Raw genomic sequence first — 18252 nt, 5'->3', positions numbered from 1 at the left:
CTCTTTCATCTGTAGTTGATGTGTTTGCTATAGATTATTTGGAAGAAAGGGCAAAAGAGGCTTTCTTTTGAATTGGATGAGGGCCTAAGAGTGGAAGAGATGCTACATTGCCAGAATTCTTGAAGATTGAAGACACTTCCGACTAGATGTCTCAGCCTCACCAAATAAGTGATTTCTAACCATTTTTTCCCCTTCATTCTGACCTCAGTATCATAAATACTCACATTTTTCAAAGGACTGATTCTTCTACTTTTGTAACAAATGAATACCTCCTCCCAGGAATCAGTTTTGATTGTTATTAAAGGTATGGGTCTGTGGCCTGGAGTTTTCCCAGATGGTGATTCTGATGGCTGCACATCCGGAAGTTCCTGTGACACTTGTACTATTTGGGGACAGTATTAAAATAGTATAGGTACAATAGCTTTAGCACCATGATCAAATGTGATTCCCAAAACTGATAAAAGATGAGCCAGCTGTTAACAATACAGCTTCTTTCATTATCCCCAGGTAGTGAAAGTTTAAGCACTCCATCCAACAAGTGGGAGTGTTGGAAAATGCAGTCATACCCTGCTGCTCCAACAACAAGCAGCAACTGAATTTTCCTGAGTGCACTGGCAAATTGATCACAGTCATGTTTAAAATTTTCTTCAAGTTCTCGACTATAGTGGATCCAAAGAAAAAGCATTTGTAATGTCACTTCATCAACTGCTCTAGAACTTTCCTCCTTAGATGAACCTCCAGGCTTAGGGTCACCTGCTGACCTCCTTGCACTAGGCCTCCTTGCACTGTTGATAGGATTTCTAGCTATTTTTGGTGTGGGAATCTTTTTTTTTAATTAAAAAAAAATAAATTTATGTATTTTTGGCCTCGTTGGGTCTTCGTTTCTGGATGCGGGCTTTTTCTCTAGTTGCTGCGAGCAGGGGCTACTCTTCGTTGTGGTGCGCGGGCTTCTCACTGCGGTGGCTTCTCTTGTCGCGGAGCACAGGGTCTAGGTGCGCGGGCTCAGTAGTTGTGGCGCATGGGCTTAGTTGCTCCACGGCATGTGGGATCTTCCCCGACCAGGGCTCAAACCTGTGGCCCCTGCATTGGCAGGCGGATTCTTAACTACTGCGCCACCAGGGAAGCCCCTGGTGTGGGAATCTTGAAGGCTAAAGCAGTATATGACAGCATATTTTCTCACTGATTCTAATTCTTCATATCAACATTTTAATTTTTTTGGACACTGAAAAATCATGCTGCCGAAAACCCACATTTCATCACATTTGATAAATACTGTTTTTTACTCCAAGAGGAGGATTTTCTCTCTTGTAAAGCTCACTCTTCCTCTCTCTCCCTCATGTCCATGGGTCGCCATTATTGCCAGTTTTGCAGCATCTTTCACCTGTTAGAATTGCCAAAACGGATATACAAAATCAATTTTCTGAGGACTAATATTTGAACTCCAAAGGTGTGTATGGTTTCATTAAGATACAGTAGCCAAGTGTTCCCAAATGGACATTGGTGGTACCATTTGGTACATCAGCTTTCATGTCAGATTCTGTATTTTGTCTTGAACTTCATCTCTCATCTAGCTACTGAAGCTAAAATAACCATTGTGATTTAGGACTTATATTGTGCTGATAAACTGTTCATAAAGGCATTTATGATTTCTAATCCAATTAGTGGCACCTGAGGTGGCTCAGGCCCTATTCCAGGTCCAGGCTCCCACTGGGGGCACTGAGGTAGAGCAGCGGTTTTGGTCCCCCTGCAGCCAGCCGCCCATTCCCTGCTGCTTCACTTGGATGCAGAATTACTCTGTGCAGTGTACCACTGTGAGATGGAGTGGGATTTGTTTGTCCTATTCAGACTGACCAAGAAGAGCTTCTGGGGCATGGTGACAGAGATGACAGGAGCACTGCCAGGCACTGAGTAGCTTCCAAACTAGCATTAAAAAAAAACCCAATCCTGAGTTTGTTGGCATTCTTCTGGATTACCATCTCATGATCTTCCAAATAATCAGGGCCCAGGCCAGGGCCTGCCTCAAGGTGGGCTCCCTCTGCTGCTGTCCAAGTGTCCCTGAAGGGCTAGAGCTTCTCCACAGTGGCCATCTGCAGCTTGCCCATCTTTTCCTTTTTGGGAAACCACATTTGTGCTGCACCCTTCCTCTTGGACACAGTTGTGGACCTGTTTGCAGCATTTGTTCTGCCCATACTGGTAGGGGATAGTTACCCTCCTTAGAGAGGCTGCTCTTGGGGATCTGGTTGTTACCTAGGGAGATGGGCTGCTTCAGGGTGGTTCATGCTGCTAACAGTCCAATGCTGTTATTTCCCACCAGGTTGCTAATTATGGAATGGGAGGACAGTACGAGCCACACTTTGACTTCTCTAGGGTAAGGCCCAAATCACAGGTGCTTTCAAGGGCTCTGCTGTAGCTGGTTTGAGAAGGCTGGAGCTTTTAGGAGCACTGTGGCCTTCACATCAGGCCCCCCTGCCTCACCAGGGCCCCATCTTTGTTGCTGGAGAAGCCCAAGTCCAGAGCCAAGTGCAGCCCAGCTGTTTCCCCTGTGAGGTCAGGAGTGGTCCCCCTGGCCCAAGCCTGCCATTCTTTGCCCTGACTCTAAAGCAGAGGACCTCACTAGGTCTCTGTGAAAGCTGTTCCTGCCCCCTCTCCCCCATGCCTGGCCAGGGTTTCCTTTGCAGCCTTGGCCCCTGGTCCAGGCCAATATATGGAACACATACTTAGTACCTTCTCTTGACCTTTTTGGCCCCAGTCCTGTGGGTGGTGGGTGAAGTCAGTTGCAAACTCGGGTGAAAGTTGTTGTCTATTGCAGCGACCTTTTGACAGCGGCCTCAAAACGGAGGGAAATAGGTTAGCGACGTTTCTTAACTATGTAAGTATTGGGTACAGGCCCACTGTTTACTCTCACTTAATTTTATAGAAGGATGAGCAAGATGCTTTCAAGCATTTAGGGACGGGGAATCGTGTGGCCACGTTCTTAAACTACGTGAGTATGACGCGTGCAGCGTATGGGCCTTAAGGGGAGCCTGGGTCCAGGGTGCTCTCTTATATCCACTCCTGTCAGAGCTGATACCACCAGCTGTTGCTTGATGGCTGGGCCCTTGTGGCCCTCAGCGCCCTTCTTGGCTGGAGTAGGGAGTTGCCCTTTGTTCCCATTTGTGTGCTTCCCCCAACCCCTGTGACTTTTACATCCCTGGCTCCTATTTGATGGCCCAGAGCTAGTCTGGTCTTTTGGGATGGGTGTCCTGGAGGGTTCCCTGCTTGGCAGCAGAGTGAGGAGGTAGCTTGGAAGTGCTCTTAGATGAAGCTGCCCTCGTTTCCCCAGAGCTCAGTGGCCTGCCTGCCTGCCTGCCACCTGCTGCCTGTCCTCCAGCCACAGGCTGTTGGGTTTACCTCTCACACAAGGAACAGTTTCCTCTCCCCTCTACTGAGACAGCCAGGTCTAGAGAGGCATAGAAGCTGTCAAGTAACTTAGAGACAAAAGCCTGTGTCCACTTTTCCCTTTGGTGTCTCGTTTAAGTTTTTATCATGTGGTTATTATGTGCTGGGGACTGCCGTGAACATGCTGGTGAGCAGGACATTTGTGGTCTCTCTTAGGCTTACGGTCCTAATATGAAAGACTTACTTTTAAACATAGGAGAGGTAATTGTTTAGTTACCATAGTGATAAGTGCTTTGAAGAAGTAGTGCAGAGTTGGGGTTCAGAGAAGGCCTACCTTGGGAAGTAACATGTCGGTTGAGACTTGAAGATTGAGTGGAAATTAGTTGGTGGAACATGATTTCTGGTAGAGAAGAGAATGTGTGGAGACCTGGAAGAGGGAAGGAGATTGGGATGTTGGAAAAAGAGAAAAAGGGTTGTGGGTCTCAGAGATAGTGCATTAATCTGGGGTGGCTAGAGGGAGAGGCTGGTGAGACTGCCAGGACCTTCAGGTTCTAGAAAAGAGCCTGGATTTGATCCCCACTCTGGTGGGAAGCCATCAGGGGTTTTCATCTTATTCATTTACCATATGTCTGTTGGGTGCCTTTCAGTCTGTCTGGTATGTGTCCTGTGGAAATATTTTAGCTCCACGTTTGATTACATTACAGGCAAAAAACTTGAAGGAAGAGACAGATGAGAAAGAAGTGGCGCTTTGGGCATGAGTGCAGCCTTGCTACTGTGGATATTGTGTTCCATTTAGTTTGAGGTTTTACTGTGGGAGAAAGCAGGCCTTCTGGAGACACAGTGCCCTAGCTGGCCCTGGGGAAGGTAGCTGTTCTGGGAAGGTGAGGGTCTGACTAGAGCTGCACGTTACTCAAGCCAGAGAAACAGAATCCATAGTTGGGACCACAGATGGTGTTAGAAGCTGCAGGGAGCTCCTGGTCAGGGAAGCTCACAGGGCAGAGTGGCTTAGGCAGGCCAGCCTGGATGAGGATAAAGGGGTTGGGGGTCATTCAGGCATTTTCCCAGTACAGACTCAGATTTTTCCCACTTGAGGACAGCCAGGATATGGGTATCCTGCAGGCCTACATCTCTCCGTGGCATGGAGACTGTCCTGATGAACCACACAGATTAAACAGTGTTTAGGGAGGGGCAGGGTGTGGGAAGAGCCTTTCTTGGCCAAAGGGCTGGTAGTGGAGTTGCTCATGCTCAGAGGAGGGTGATCCGCATACTTTGTCATGTCCTTGGTGGCTCAGTTGCTCTGAGAGCATTGAGTAGAAGGGCCAAGCTCTATGCCTTGTATTCCCAGATGAGCGATGTGGAAGCTGGTGGTGCCACTGTCTTTCCTGATCTGGGGGCTGCACTTTGGCCTAAGAAGGTAAGTTCTGGTTCTTGTGGGTCAAAAGTTGAAGTGCAGAACTCAGACCTCATCCATGTCTCCTAGTCCCATTCTCTGGCCTGCTTGACTATCACTTTGAGGGACCTTAGCCCCTTCCTGCCTGAACCCTGACCTGTGGTCTCAGCTTCCATCTGGCGAGATGGGATGGAGAGGGAAGTCCCTTCAGGGCCAGGTGGGATTCCAAACATCCACGCTACCGTGAAGGGTAGGTGCTTTCTGGGGAGCTTCTCTGTACTGGAGTCCCAAAGCCCTGTGCCCCTGGACATGGGAAAGTGAGGGTGTTTCTACTCAGGGAGGGCTCTTTGGTACTCGGGGTCAGATCCTTGAGCCCAATATCTAAGGGTGTTGTATGACAGGGCTTCTCTTTCCAGGGCACGGCTGTATTCTGGTACAACCTCCTGCGGAGTGGGGAAGGTGACTACCGAACGAGACATGCTGCCTGCCCCGTGCTTGTGGGCTGCAAGTGGGGTGAGTGGCTTAAGGTGTGGTGTTGGCCTCTGGGCTCTAGTGGTCAGCCTGACTCTGAGCTGGGAGACAGTTGCTGCTAAATTTTCACAAAGCCAAGACTGTCTCCCTTTTTGAGATTTGGTTTTTTGTATTTGTTTTTTCTTGCTAACTGGTAGTCCCACCCAGCCATGTTGCTGTCCACTCAGCTAATTATGTGCCAAGACAGCTGGTTGGGAACACTCCCAGAGATGCCTAGAGAGCTAAGGAAGCCCCAAGGAAGAATAGCTACATAAGCATTGTAGGTCCAGGATGGCTTCCCAGCAAAGTGGACTCTGGCAAGGGTTCTGAGGTTGCAGTGGGGTAGAACTGGAAACAGACAGGAGAGGGTGTCCCAGGCAAGCAAAACCCACGTGGAACAAGGCACAGGCTAAAACCAGCATCATAGGTATGGGGGCTGGCTGCCTTTGTCTCTTGCGCAAGGGGAGGCCCGTGGCACAGGGGCCAAGAGATGAGGCTCAAGTCTGGAACCAAACTGTGGAGGCTGAAGTTGAGCTTTATTCTGGAAGCAGCTGTGGTGAGTCATGGAGAGGCTTGAAGCAGGATGTGACAGGAAGTGATCACAAGAGATAAGTTTATAGCCCTCTTGGAGAGTTATGGGATAAAGAGTGATAGGTTCAGAGAAAATTAAGCAAATGAAAAAGAAAATGAGAAAACAAAAAGTGGTACAAGAAAGCAAATATAAGTACAGTTGACCCTTGAACAAAGCAGGGGAGGAGCTTCAAGATGGCGGAAGAGGGCTTCCATGGTGGCGCAGTGGTTAAGAATCTGCCTGCTAATGCAGGGAACATGGGTTCGGGCCCTGGTCCGGAAAGATCCCACATGCCGCGGAGCACCTAAGCCCAGTGCACCACGACTGCTAAGCTTGTGCTCTAGACCCCGTGAACCACAACTACTGAAGCCCATGTGCTTAGAGCCTGTGCTCTGCAACAAGAGAAGCCACCGCAATGAGAAACCCGCACGCTGCAACGAAGAGTAGCCCCTGCTCGCCGCAAATAGAGAAAAACCCGCACGCAGCAATGAAGACCCAACGGAGCCAGAAAAAAAAATAAGATGGCGGAAGAGTAAGATGTGGAGATCACCTTCCTCCCCACAAATACATCAGAAATACATCTACATGTGGAACAACGCCTATAGAACACCTACTGAACGCTGGCAGAAGAACTCAGACCTCCCAAAAGGCAAGAAACTCCCCACGTACCTGGGTAGGGCAAAAGAAAAAAGAAAAAACAGAGACAAAAGACGAGAGATGGGACCTGCACCAGTGGGAGGGAGCTGTGAAGGAGGAAAGGTTTCCACACAGTAGGAAGCCCCTTCATGGGTGGTGGGGGGGGAAGCTTTGGAGCCACGGAGGAGAGCGCAGCAACAGGGGTGTGGAGGGCAAAGCAGAGAGATTCCCGCATGGAGGATCGATACCAGCCAGCACTCACCAGCCCGAGAGGCGTGTCTGCTCACCCGCCAGGGAGTGGGGGTGTGGGAGCTGGGAGCTGAGGCTCAGGCTTCGGGGGTCAGACCCCAGGGAGAGGACTGGGGTTGGCTGTGTGAACACAGCCTGAAGGGGGTTAGTGCGCCACAGCTAGCCAGGAGGGAGTCCGGGAAAAGGTCTGGAGGTGCCGAAGAGGCAAGAGACTTTTTCTTGCCTCTTTGTTTCGCGGTGCGCAAGGAGAGGGGATTAAGAGCGCTGCTTAAAGGAGCTCCAGAGATGGGCACGAGCCACAGCTATCAATGCGGACCCCAGAGACGGGCATGAGGCACTAAGCCTGCTGCTGCAGCTGCCAAGAAGCCTGTGTGCAAGCACAGGTCATTGTCCACACCTCCCCTCCTGGGAGCCTGTGCAGCACACCACTGCCAGGGTCCCATGATCCAGGGACAGCATCCCTGGACACAGCGTGCCTCACGCTGGTGCAACATCATGCTGGCGTCTGCCACCGCAGGCTTGCCCCGCATTCTGTACCCCTCTCCACCCCCCACCCCCCCAGCCTGGGTGAGCCAGAGCGCCCTAATCAGCTGATACTTTAATCCCATCCTGTCTGAGTGGGGAACAGATGCCCTCAGGCCACCTACACGCAAAGGCAGCGCCCAATCCAAAGCTGAACCCCAGGAGCTGTGCGAACAATGAAGAGAAAGGGAAATCTCTCCCAGCAGCCTCAGGAGCAGTGGATTAAATCTCCACAATCAACTTAATGTACCCTGCATCTATGGAATACCTGAATAGACAACAAATCATCCCAAATTGAGGTGGTGGACTTTGGGAGCAATGATATATATATATTTTTTCCTTTTTCTCTTCTTCTGAGTGTGTATGTGTATGCTTCTGTGTGTGATTTTTGTCTGTATAACTTTGCTTTTACCATTTGACCTAGGGTTCTGTCTGTTGTTTTTTGGTTTTTTTTTAGTATAGATTTTAGTGCTTGTTATCATTGGTGGATTCGTTTTTTGGTTTGGTTGCTCTCTTTCTTTTTAATTAATTTTTAAATTTTTAAAAAATTTTAATAACTTTTATTTTAATAACTTTATTTTATTATTATTATTATTATTTCCTTTATTTCTTTTTTTCTCCCCTTTATTCTGAGCCGTGTGGATGACAGGGTCTTCGTGCTCTGGCTGGGCGTCAGGCCTGTGCCTCTGAGGTGGGAAAGCCGACTTCAGGACATTGGTCCATCAGAGACCTCCCAGCTCCATGTAATATCAAACAGTGAAAATCTCTCAGAAATCTCCATCTCAATGCCAGGACCCAGCTCCACTCAACGACCAGCAAGCTATAGTGCTGGACACCCTATGCGAAAACAGCCAGCAAGACAGGAACACAACCCCACCCATTAGCAGAGACGCTGCCTAAAGTCATAATAAGGTCACAGACACCGTAAAACACACCACCAGATGCAGACCTGCCCACCAGAAAGACAAGATCCAGCCTCATCCACCAGAACACAGGCACTAGTCCCCTCCACCAGGAAGCCTACACAACCCACTGAACCAACCTTAGCCACTGGGGGAAGATACCAAAAACAACGGGAACTAAAAACCTGCAGCCTGTAAAAAGGAGACCCTAAACACGGTAAGTTAAGCAAAATGAGAAGACAGAGAAACACACAGCAGATGAAGGAGCAAGGTAAAAACCCACCAGACCAAACAAATGAAGAGGAAATAGGCAGTCTACCAGAAAAAGAATTCAGACTAATGATAGTAAAGATGACCCAAAATCTTGGAAGTAGAATGGAGAAAATACAAGAAACGTTTAACAAGGACCTAGAAGAACTAAAGAGTAAACAAACGAACGACACAATAAATGAAATTAAAAACTGTCTAGAAGGAACCAATAGCAGAATAACTGAGGCAGAAGAATGGATAAGTGACCTGGAAGATAAAATAGTGGAAATAACTACTGCAGAGCAGAATTAAAAAAGAATGAAAACAAGTGAGGACAGTCTCAAGAGACCTCTGAGACCTCTGGGACAACATTAAATGCACTGACATTCAAATTATAGGGGTCCCAGAAGAACAAGAGAAAAATAAAGGAACTGAGAAAATATCTGAAGAGATTATAGTTGAAAACTTCCCTAATATGGGAAAGGAAATAGTTAATCAAGTCCAGGAAGCACAGAGAGTCCCATACAGGATAAATCCAAGGAGAAACATGCTAAGACACATATTAATCAAACTGTCAAAAATTAAATACAAAGAAAACATATTAAAAGCAGCAAGGGAAAAACAACAAATAACATACAAGGGAATCTCCATAAGGTTAACAGCTGATATTTCAGCAGAAACTCTGCAAGCCAGAAGGGAGTGGCAGGACATATTTAAAGTGATGAAAGGGAAAAACCCACAACCAAGATTACTCTACCCAGCAAGGATCTCATCAGATTTGATGGAGAAATTAAAACTTTTACAGACAAGCAAAAGCTAAGAGAATTCAGCGCCACCAAACCAGCTCTACAACAAATGCTAAAGGAACTTCTCTAGGCAAGAAACACAAGAGAAAGAAAAGACCTACAATAACAAACCCAAAACAATTAAGAAAATGGTAATAGGAATATGCATATTGATAATTACCTTAAATGTAAATGGGTTAAATGCCCCAACCAAAAGACATAGACTGGCTGAATAGATACAAAGAAAAGACCCATATATCTGCTGTCTACAAGAGACCCACTTCAGACCTAGGGACACATACAGACTGAAAGTGAGGGGATGGAAAAAGATATGCCATGCAAATGGAAATCAAAAGAAAGCTGGAGTAGCAATTCTCATATCAGACAAAATAGACTTTAAAACAAGGAGACAAAGAAGGACACTACATAATGATCAAGGGATCAATCCAAGAAGATGTAACAATTGTAAATATTTATGCACCCAACGTAGGAGCACCTCAATACATAAGGCAGATACTAACAGCCATAAAAGGGGAAATCGACAGTAACACAATCATAGTAGGGGACTTTAACAACCCACTTTCACCAATGGACAGATCATCCAAAATGAAAATAAATAAGGAAACACAAGCTTTAAATGATACATTAAACAAGATGGACTTAATTGATATTTATAGGACCTTCCATCCAAAAACAACAGAATACACTTTCTTCTCAAGTGCTCATGGAACATTCTCCAGTATAGATCATATCTTGGGTCACAAATCAAGCTTTGGTAAATTTAAGAAAATTGAAATCGTATCAAGTATCTTTTCTGACCACCACGCTCTGAGACTAGATATCATTTACAGGAAAAAATATGTCAAAATCACAAACACATGGAGGCTGAACAGTATACTACTTAATAACCAAGAGATCACTGAAGAAATCAAAGGGGAAATAAAAAAATACCTAGAAACAAATGACAGTGAAAACATGACAACCGAAAACCTGTGGGATGCAGCAAAAGCAGTTCTAAGAGGGAAGTTTAAATTTTATTTAATTAATTAATTAATTTATGGCTGTGTTGGGTCATTGTTTCTGTGCGTGGGCTTTCTCTAGTTGCGGTGAGCGGGGGCGACTCTTCATCGCGGTGCGCGGGCCTCTCACTGTCACGGCCTCTCGTTGCGGAGCACAAGCTCCAGACGCGCAGGCTCAGTAGTTGTGGCTCATGGGCCTAGTCGCTCCGTGGCATGTGGGATCTGCCCAGATCAGGGCTTGAACCCTTGTCCCCTGCATCGACAGGCAGACTCTCAACCACTGCGCCACCAGGGAAGCCCCTAAGAGTGAAGTTTATAGTAATACAATCCTGCCTTAAGAAACAAGAAACATCTCAAAACAACCTAACCTTACACCTAAAGCAATTACAGAAAGAACAAAAAAAAACCCCAAAGTTAGCATAAGGAAAGAAATCATAAAGATCAGATCAGAAATAAATGAAAAAGGAATGAAGGAAGAAATAGCAAAGGTCAATAAAACTAAAAGCTGGTTCTTTGGAAGATAAACAAAATTGATAAACCATTAGCCAGACTCATCAAGAAAAAAAGGGAGAAGACTCAAATCAATAGAAATGAAAAAGGAGAAGTAACAATGGATACTGCAGAAATACAAAGTATCATGAGAGATTACTACAAGCAGCTCTATGCCAATAAAATGGACAACCTGGAAGAAATGGACAAATTCTTAGAAATGCACAAACTGCCAAGACTGAATCAGGAAGAAATAGAAAATATAAACAGACTGATCACAAGCACTGAAGTTGAGACTGTCATTAGAAATCTTCCACCAAACAAAAGCCCAGGACCAGATGGCTTCACAGGCGAATTCTCTCAAACATTTAGAGAAGAACTAACACCTATCCTTCTCAAACTCTTCCAAAATATAGCAGAGGGAGGAACACTCCCAAACTCATTCTACGAGGCCACCAACCATCACCCTGATACCAAAACCAGACAAAGATGTCACAAAGAAAACTACAGGCCAATATCACTGATGAACATAGATGCAAAAATCCTCAACAAAATACTAGCAAACAGAATCCAACAGCACATTAAAAGGATCATACACCATGATCAAGTGGGGTTTATCCCAAGAATGTAAGGATTCTTCAGTATACATGAATCAATCAATGGGATACACCATATTAACAAGTTGAAGAATAAAAACCATATGAACATCTCAATAGATGCAGAAAAAGTTTTTGACAAAATTCAACACACATTTATGATAAAAAGCCTCCAGAAAGTAGGCATAGAGGGAGCTTACCTCAACATAATAGAGGCCATATATGGCAAACCCACAGCCAACATTGTCCTCAGTGGTGAAAAACTGAAAGCATTTCCACTAAGATCAGGAACAAGACAAGGCTGCCCACACTCACCACTATTATTCAACATTGTTGTGGAAGTTTTAGCGACAGCAATCAGAGGAGAAAAAGAAATAAAAGGAATCCAAATCGGAAAAGAAAAAGTAAAGCTGTCACTGTTTGCAGATGACATGATACTATGCATAGAGAATCCTAAAGATGCTACCAGAAAACTACTAGAGGTAATCAATGAATTTGTTAAAGTAGCAGGATACAAAATTGATGCACAGAATCTCTTGCATTCCTATACACTAATGATGAAAAATCTGAAAGTGAAATTAAGGAAACACTACCATTTACCATTGCAACAAAAAGAATAAATTACCTAGGAATAAACCTACCTAGGGAGACAAAAGACCTGTATGCAGAAAACTATAAGACACTGATGAAAGAAATTAAAGATGATACAGATAGATGGAGATATATGCCATGTGCTTGGAATGGAAGAATCAACATTTTGAAAATGACTCTACTACCCAAATCAATCTATAGAGTCAATGCAATCCCTATCAAACTACCACTGACATTTTTCACGGAACTAGAACAAAATATTTCACAATTTGTATGGAAACACAAAAGACCCCAAATAGCCAAAGCAATCTTGAGAAAGAAAAACAGAGCTGGAGGAATCAGGCTCCTGGACTTCAGACTATACTACCAAGCTACAGTAATCAAGACAGTGTGGTACTGGCACAAAAACAGAAATATAGATCAATGGAACAGGATAGAAAGCCCCAAAATAAACCCACGCACATATCGTCACCTTATTTTTGATAAAGAAGGCAAGAATATACAACAGATAAAAGACAGCCTCTTCAATAAGTGGTGCTGGGAATACTGGACAGGTACATGTAAATGTATGAGATTAGAACACTCTGTAACACCATACACAAAAATAAGCTCAAAATGGATTAAAGACCTAAATGTAAGGCCAGAAACTAACAAACTCTTAGAGGAAAACATAGGCAGAACACTCTATGACATAAATCACAGCAAGATCCTTTTTGACCCACCTCCTAGAGAAATGGAAATAAAAACAAAAATAAATGAGACCTAATGAAACTTAAAAGCTTTTGCACGCAAAGGAAACCATAAACAAGATGAAAACATAATTTTCAGCATGGGAGAAAATATTTGCAAATGAAGCAACTGACAAAGGTTTAATCTCCAAAATTTACAAGCAGCGCATGCAGCTCAATATCAAAAGAAACGAACAGCCCAATCCAGAAGTGGGCAGAAGACCTAAATAGACATTTCTCCAAAGAAGATATACAGATTGCCAACAAACACATGAAAGAATGCTCAACATCATTAATCATTAGGGAAATGGAAATCCAAACTACAATGAGATATGATGTCATACCAGTCAGAATGGCCATCATCAGAAAATCTACAAACAATAAATGCTGGAGAGAAGGGAGCCCTCTTGCACTGTTGGTGGGAATGTAAATTGATACAGCCACTATGGAGAACAGTGTGGAGGTTCCTTAAAGAACTAAAAATAGAACTACTATACAACCCAGCAATCCCACTACTGGGCATATACCCTGAGAAAGCCATAATTCAAAAAGAGTCATGTATCAAAATGTTCATTGCAGCTTTATTTACAATAGCCAGGACATGGAAGCAACCTAAGTGTCCATTGACGGATGGATGGATAAAGAAAATGTGGCACATATATACAATGGAATATTACTCTGCCACAGAAAGAAATGAAATTGAGTTATTTGTAGTGAGGTGGATGGACACAGAGTCTGTCATACAGAGTGAAGTAAATCAGAAAGAAAAACAGGTAATGTATGCTAACACATATATATGGATTCTAAAAAAAAAAAAGGTCATGAGGAACCTAGGGGCAGGATGGGAATAAAGATGCAGACCTACTGGAGAATGGACTTGAGACCACATGGGGAGGGGGAATAGTAAGCTGGGACAAAGTGAGAGAGTTGCATGGACATACATACACTACCAAATGTAAAACTGATAGCTGGTAGGAAGCAGCCACATTGCACAGGGAGATCAGCTCGGTGCCTTGTGACCACCTAGGGGGTGGAATAGGGAGGGAGACACAAGAGGGAAGAGATATGGCGATATATGTATATGTATAGCTGATTCACTTTGGTTTAAAGCAGAAACTAACACACCATTGTAAAGCAGTTATACTCCAATAAAGATGTTGAAAAAAAAAACCCAAAAAGCAAAGCAGGGGTTAGGGGTGCTGACCCTCTGCACAGCTGAAAATCCGTGTCTCTCTCTCTTTTTTTTTTTTTTTTTTTTTTTTTTAAGCGGTAAGCGGGCCTCTAACTGTTGTGGCCTCTCCCATTGCGTAGTGCAGGCTCAGCGGCCATGGCTCACAGGCCCAGCTGCTCCGCAGCATGTGGGATCTTCCCAGACTGGGGCCGTGTACCCTGCATTGGCAGGCGGACTCTCAACCACTGCACCACCAGGGAAGCCCCCGTGTCTCATTTATAGTTGGTTCTCCATATGCACGGTTCCTCCATATCCAAGGTTCTGCATTTGCAAATTCAGCCAATTGCAGATCATGTAGTACTGTAGTATTTACTAATGATAAAAATCTGCATATAAGTGGACTCGCTCAGTTCAAACGTGTTGTTCAAGGGTAAGCTGTATCATCTATTTGGTAGCTCAAGTGTGAGTAATATTTACATGACATAATAATGTAAATACTGAATATTAAGTTAACTAGAACTTGTGATTTAACTATATTGGGGGATGGGAGGGGGATCTATGTATTTTTTTTTTTTTTTTTTGCAGTACGTGGGCCTCTCACTGTTGTGGCCTCTCCCGTTGCAGAGCACAGGCTCTGGACGCGCAGGCTCAGCGGCCATTGCTCACGGGCCCCGCCGCTCCGCGGCCCGCGGGACGTTCCCAGACCGGGGCACGAACCCGTGTCCCCTGCACTGGCAGGCGGACTCTCAACCACTGCGCCATCAGAGAAGCCAGGATCTATGTATTTTAAGAGTGGTGTAAAAAATTCCAAATCTCCATATTCTATGGTAGACTGTCAACATATAAGATCTAAAGTTGGAAGTCAAGAAATAACATTATGTTTTAGAAAAATGAGGATAAATATCAGAAGAAATAAGAGTTGAATGTTAGAGGAAGTGGGGATTGGTGGTGGGAAGGAGTAGGTAGGAGATTGTTATTTATCATTATAAGCCTTGTAGAATAATTTGATTTTTTCAACTAAGTACGTGTATTACTTTACAAAAATTAGTTATTATTAATTGTATTTTAAAAGTACTATGACTTCATTAGTACATTAAAAGCAATTTGTTTTTTCATTCATTATGAAAGGGTCTATATTGAGAAGTGAAATTGTGGTTTGTGAGCATTTAAGACACAACTTTAGGTGATAGTGCTAGCATCAGCTCTGCTTCTCTGCTACCCACAGAACACAAGATTGATCTGCCGGCCCAGAGCTCCTGAGATTGACATCCAGGCCCTCCACAATCCTGACAGGCTTCCTCGTCTCTTACCTCTGAGTTCCCACCCACCACATCCCAGTAATATCAGACTTGTTGAGGTCCTTGACACATAGCAGCGTGGATCATGCCTTGATGTCTTTCTCATGCTGTTCCCACTTCCTAGACCCCCTTGGTATAGGAACCACCTGTTCTGTCCATCTTCTTCCCTGGATAACTCCTATTCAGGGAATCCCAGCCCTGGGGTTTCCTCTTCCCCGACATGGTTAGATGCCATTTGGCTCTGTTTCCATGGCAACCTACACACATGTATCGTGTCACTGACAGAGTTTTGTACAATTATCTCTCTTCCTCACCAGCTCATAAGCAACTTGATGCCCGAAACCAAGTCTTACTCATGTCTGATTCCCAGGCCCAGTGTAGGAGTCATCAAGAAGGAATCATTAATTTTGGCTGCTGAACCAACAGGATTGTAACATACTTTCTATCTGTTCACAGTCTCCAATAAGTGGTTCCATGAACGAGGACAGGAGTTCTTGAGGCCATGTGGATCAACAGAAGTTGACTGACATCCTTTTCTGCCCTTCACCTCCCTGGCCCCACAGCCCATGTTGTCTTCAAGTTCAACGTGACAGACCCCCTCTACTTTCCAGCCTTTGTCAGGCGGGTCTTTGGAGGTGTGAATGTTTGTCTGGAGCAGAGATGGTCCTGGGGAAGGTCCTGGGTGACTTGGGTGACCTGGGTCCCAGCCTCACCAGTCAGCTATCTCTGGCCGCAAGGGTAGGGCTGGAGCCGAGTCAGGTGGTCTAGTACCTAGCAAGGTGCTTTTGTACCTCAGGTGCTTTAGGTGTGAGATGTTTCAGTGAACCAAAGTTCTGATACCTTGTTTACATGCTTGTTTTTATGGAATTTCTATTAATGTGGCTTTAACCAAAAAATAAAATGTCCCTGCCAGAAGCCTTAAAGAGCCTTATTTGGAGTATTTTTTTAAGACGGGGAGCTTTTACCAAGTTTACCATTTCCTATGCATCTTCTCTGTACGGGCAGAATCTAGGTAATGAATACTTGAGTGGCAAACCTGATGTTATGTTCTAGACCAGGTTTCAACACTTATTTTTTCTCTAAGCTTCAGTGTCCTTTCTGCAAAGTAAGGGAGACAGTCCCTCCTTGCATCTCAGAGAACATAGAGATCATGTATGTCCATGATTGTGATGCTGTTATAATTTGAAATTTCTAACTTTAAAATTTTGAGATATACACACAATTGTTTGTGATACATAGATGTACAGTTTAAAGAATATGCAGGTGAGCACGAGCACCCATGTCACCATCACCTGGGTTAGAGAAGAGATTATTTTCAAATTTACACCTCAGGACCTGCTGTGAGTCCCTCCATGATCACATTTCTGACCTTCCCCCAATACCTCGGTGGTAACCATTGTCCAGTGATTTGTGGTAGTCATGCTTTTGCTTTTCTTTGTAGTTTTACTATATGTGTCTATATCCCTAAATAAATAGTAATAAAAAATAATAAGTAAAAATTTTATTTTAGATAAAATTTATTTAAAAATAAAAATTTTATTACTAAATAAATAGTAAAAAATAAATAAAAATTTTGTTTTCCCTTATTTTGAAACTTTTGTAATGGAATCAGTATACTTTGGGGGGTGTTTGGCTTCGTTTATTTGACAGTTGTTTCTAGGATTCATTCATGTTATTGTGCAGCTGTAGTTTATGTTAACTCGTGTAGTTCAGTTCTGTTAGTGTATTTGGTAGGACAGCACCATATTATAGCTGATATACTGTTGATAGACATTTGAGTTGGTTTCAGTCTTTTATATTATGAATAAGGCTGCCATTGCATTTTTATATGTGATTTCTGGTGCAAATAAACACATTTCTGTAGAACGTATTTCTAGAAGTGAAAATTCTGAGTCTAAGTAGATGTGTCTTCAACTTTACCATATAATGTATTCCACCATGGTTATGCATATTGTCACCAGGAGTAAATAAAGAGTTCTTGTTATCCCAGCCTTCTCCAGTATCTGGTATTATCATACTTTTGCATTTTAGCTAGCTTGTTATGTGTATAGTGTTATCTATTTTAACATGATTATTGACATTGAACACCTTTTTGTATGTTTATTAGTCTTTAGGTTTCATCTTTGTCTATTAAAGTCTTTTTCTTACTAATTCACAGGAATTTTTAATATATTAGGAACACAGGCTCTTTGCTGGTTACATGTTTTGCAAATATCTTTTTTCTAGTTTGTCTTTTCACTCCTAGTTCTGTCTTTTGATGAACAAAAGTTCTTCATTTCTATGTCAAATTTATCAAGCTTTTTCTTTTTGGTTTATGGTTTTTATGTCTTGTTTAAGAAATTCTTCTGTATCCCAAGATTATGAAGATATTTCTTATATTCTTTTCTAAAATCATTATAGTCATATCTTTTACATTTATATCTTTAATATACCTAGGTTTTATTTTTGTATATGAGGTGCAAGGGTCTACTTAAAAAGATTCTTTTTACATATTTTATTAGGCTAGGCTAGGCTAATGCTAGAGTAATAAAATAATCGCTAAATATCAGTGGCTTAATGTATAAAACTCTCTCTCATGCAAAAAATCACTGGCTCTAGGGCAACTGTTACCTATCTTCTGCCATGCAATCTCCCTCTAGTGCCTTCCACCATCAGAACCTAACAGGAAGCCAGCTAGTAAGGGAATCTGAGAAATATAGAGAGTTGTAACTCCAGTATAACAGCAGAGTATAGAAAAATGAGTTTAGAGCTGAGAAACAACAAAAATTACTGGCAAGCTAGGTGGGTTTGTTTGTTTGTTTTTGGTCCTGTTTGAGATTCTTTGGGCTTCTTAAATCTGTGCAGTAGTATCTTTAATCAGTTTGGGATAATTATTCAATCCTTTTCTCTTTCAATGTTTTCTGCATTCCTTCTGGAACTCTGGTTAAATGTAAATTAGAGTATATTGTACTATTCTTATCTCTTAAGCTGTCTTTCATATTTTTAGTATCTATGCTATGTTTTTGGGTAATTTTTACAACTGTCTTATATACTAATTCATTTCTATTAAATATATCTAGGAGTTTTTTTTTAACCACTTTAAAGATGTAATTCCATTCTTTTCTGTCTTTATACTATTTCTGTTGAAAATTCAGCGATCTTGTCATTTTGTTGCTCTTTTGAAAGTAA

The 18252-nt window shown here is 43.2% G+C and overlaps 1 protein-coding gene across 3 annotated transcripts in view; it reads left to right on the top strand.

The window, feature by feature from the left end:
- Positions 1-16007, top strand: part of P4HA2 (prolyl 4-hydroxylase subunit alpha 2) — a 42788-nt gene extending 26781 nt beyond the window's left edge. For 2 of the 3 annotated variants that reach the window (XM_007461326.1, XM_007461325.1), the window contains 5 exons: positions 2315-2368; positions 2810-2869; positions 4724-4792; positions 5185-5281; positions 15541-16007. In XM_007461326.1, coding sequence (XP_007461388.1) covers positions 2315-2368; positions 2810-2869; positions 4724-4792; positions 5185-5281; positions 15541-15611 — 351 coding nt within the window. In that variant the 3' untranslated portion in view covers positions 15612-16007. Of the gene's footprint in view, positions 1-2314; positions 2369-2809; positions 2870-2917; positions 2984-4723; positions 4793-5184; positions 5282-15540 lie in introns of all 3 variants that reach the window. The other variant, XM_007461324.1, reaches the window with a different exon arrangement.
- The last annotated feature ends 2245 nt before the right edge of the window (positions 16008-18252 follow it).

Source organism: Lipotes vexillifer, unplaced genomic scaffold (genome assembly GCF_000442215.2).
Source record: "Lipotes vexillifer unplaced genomic scaffold, Lipotes_vexillifer_v1.1 scaffold217, whole genome shotgun sequence".
In the NCBI taxonomy this organism is placed as follows: domain Eukaryota; kingdom Metazoa; phylum Chordata; class Mammalia; order Artiodactyla; family Lipotidae; genus Lipotes; species Lipotes vexillifer.
This window is presented reverse-complemented; position numbering and strand designations above follow the sequence as displayed.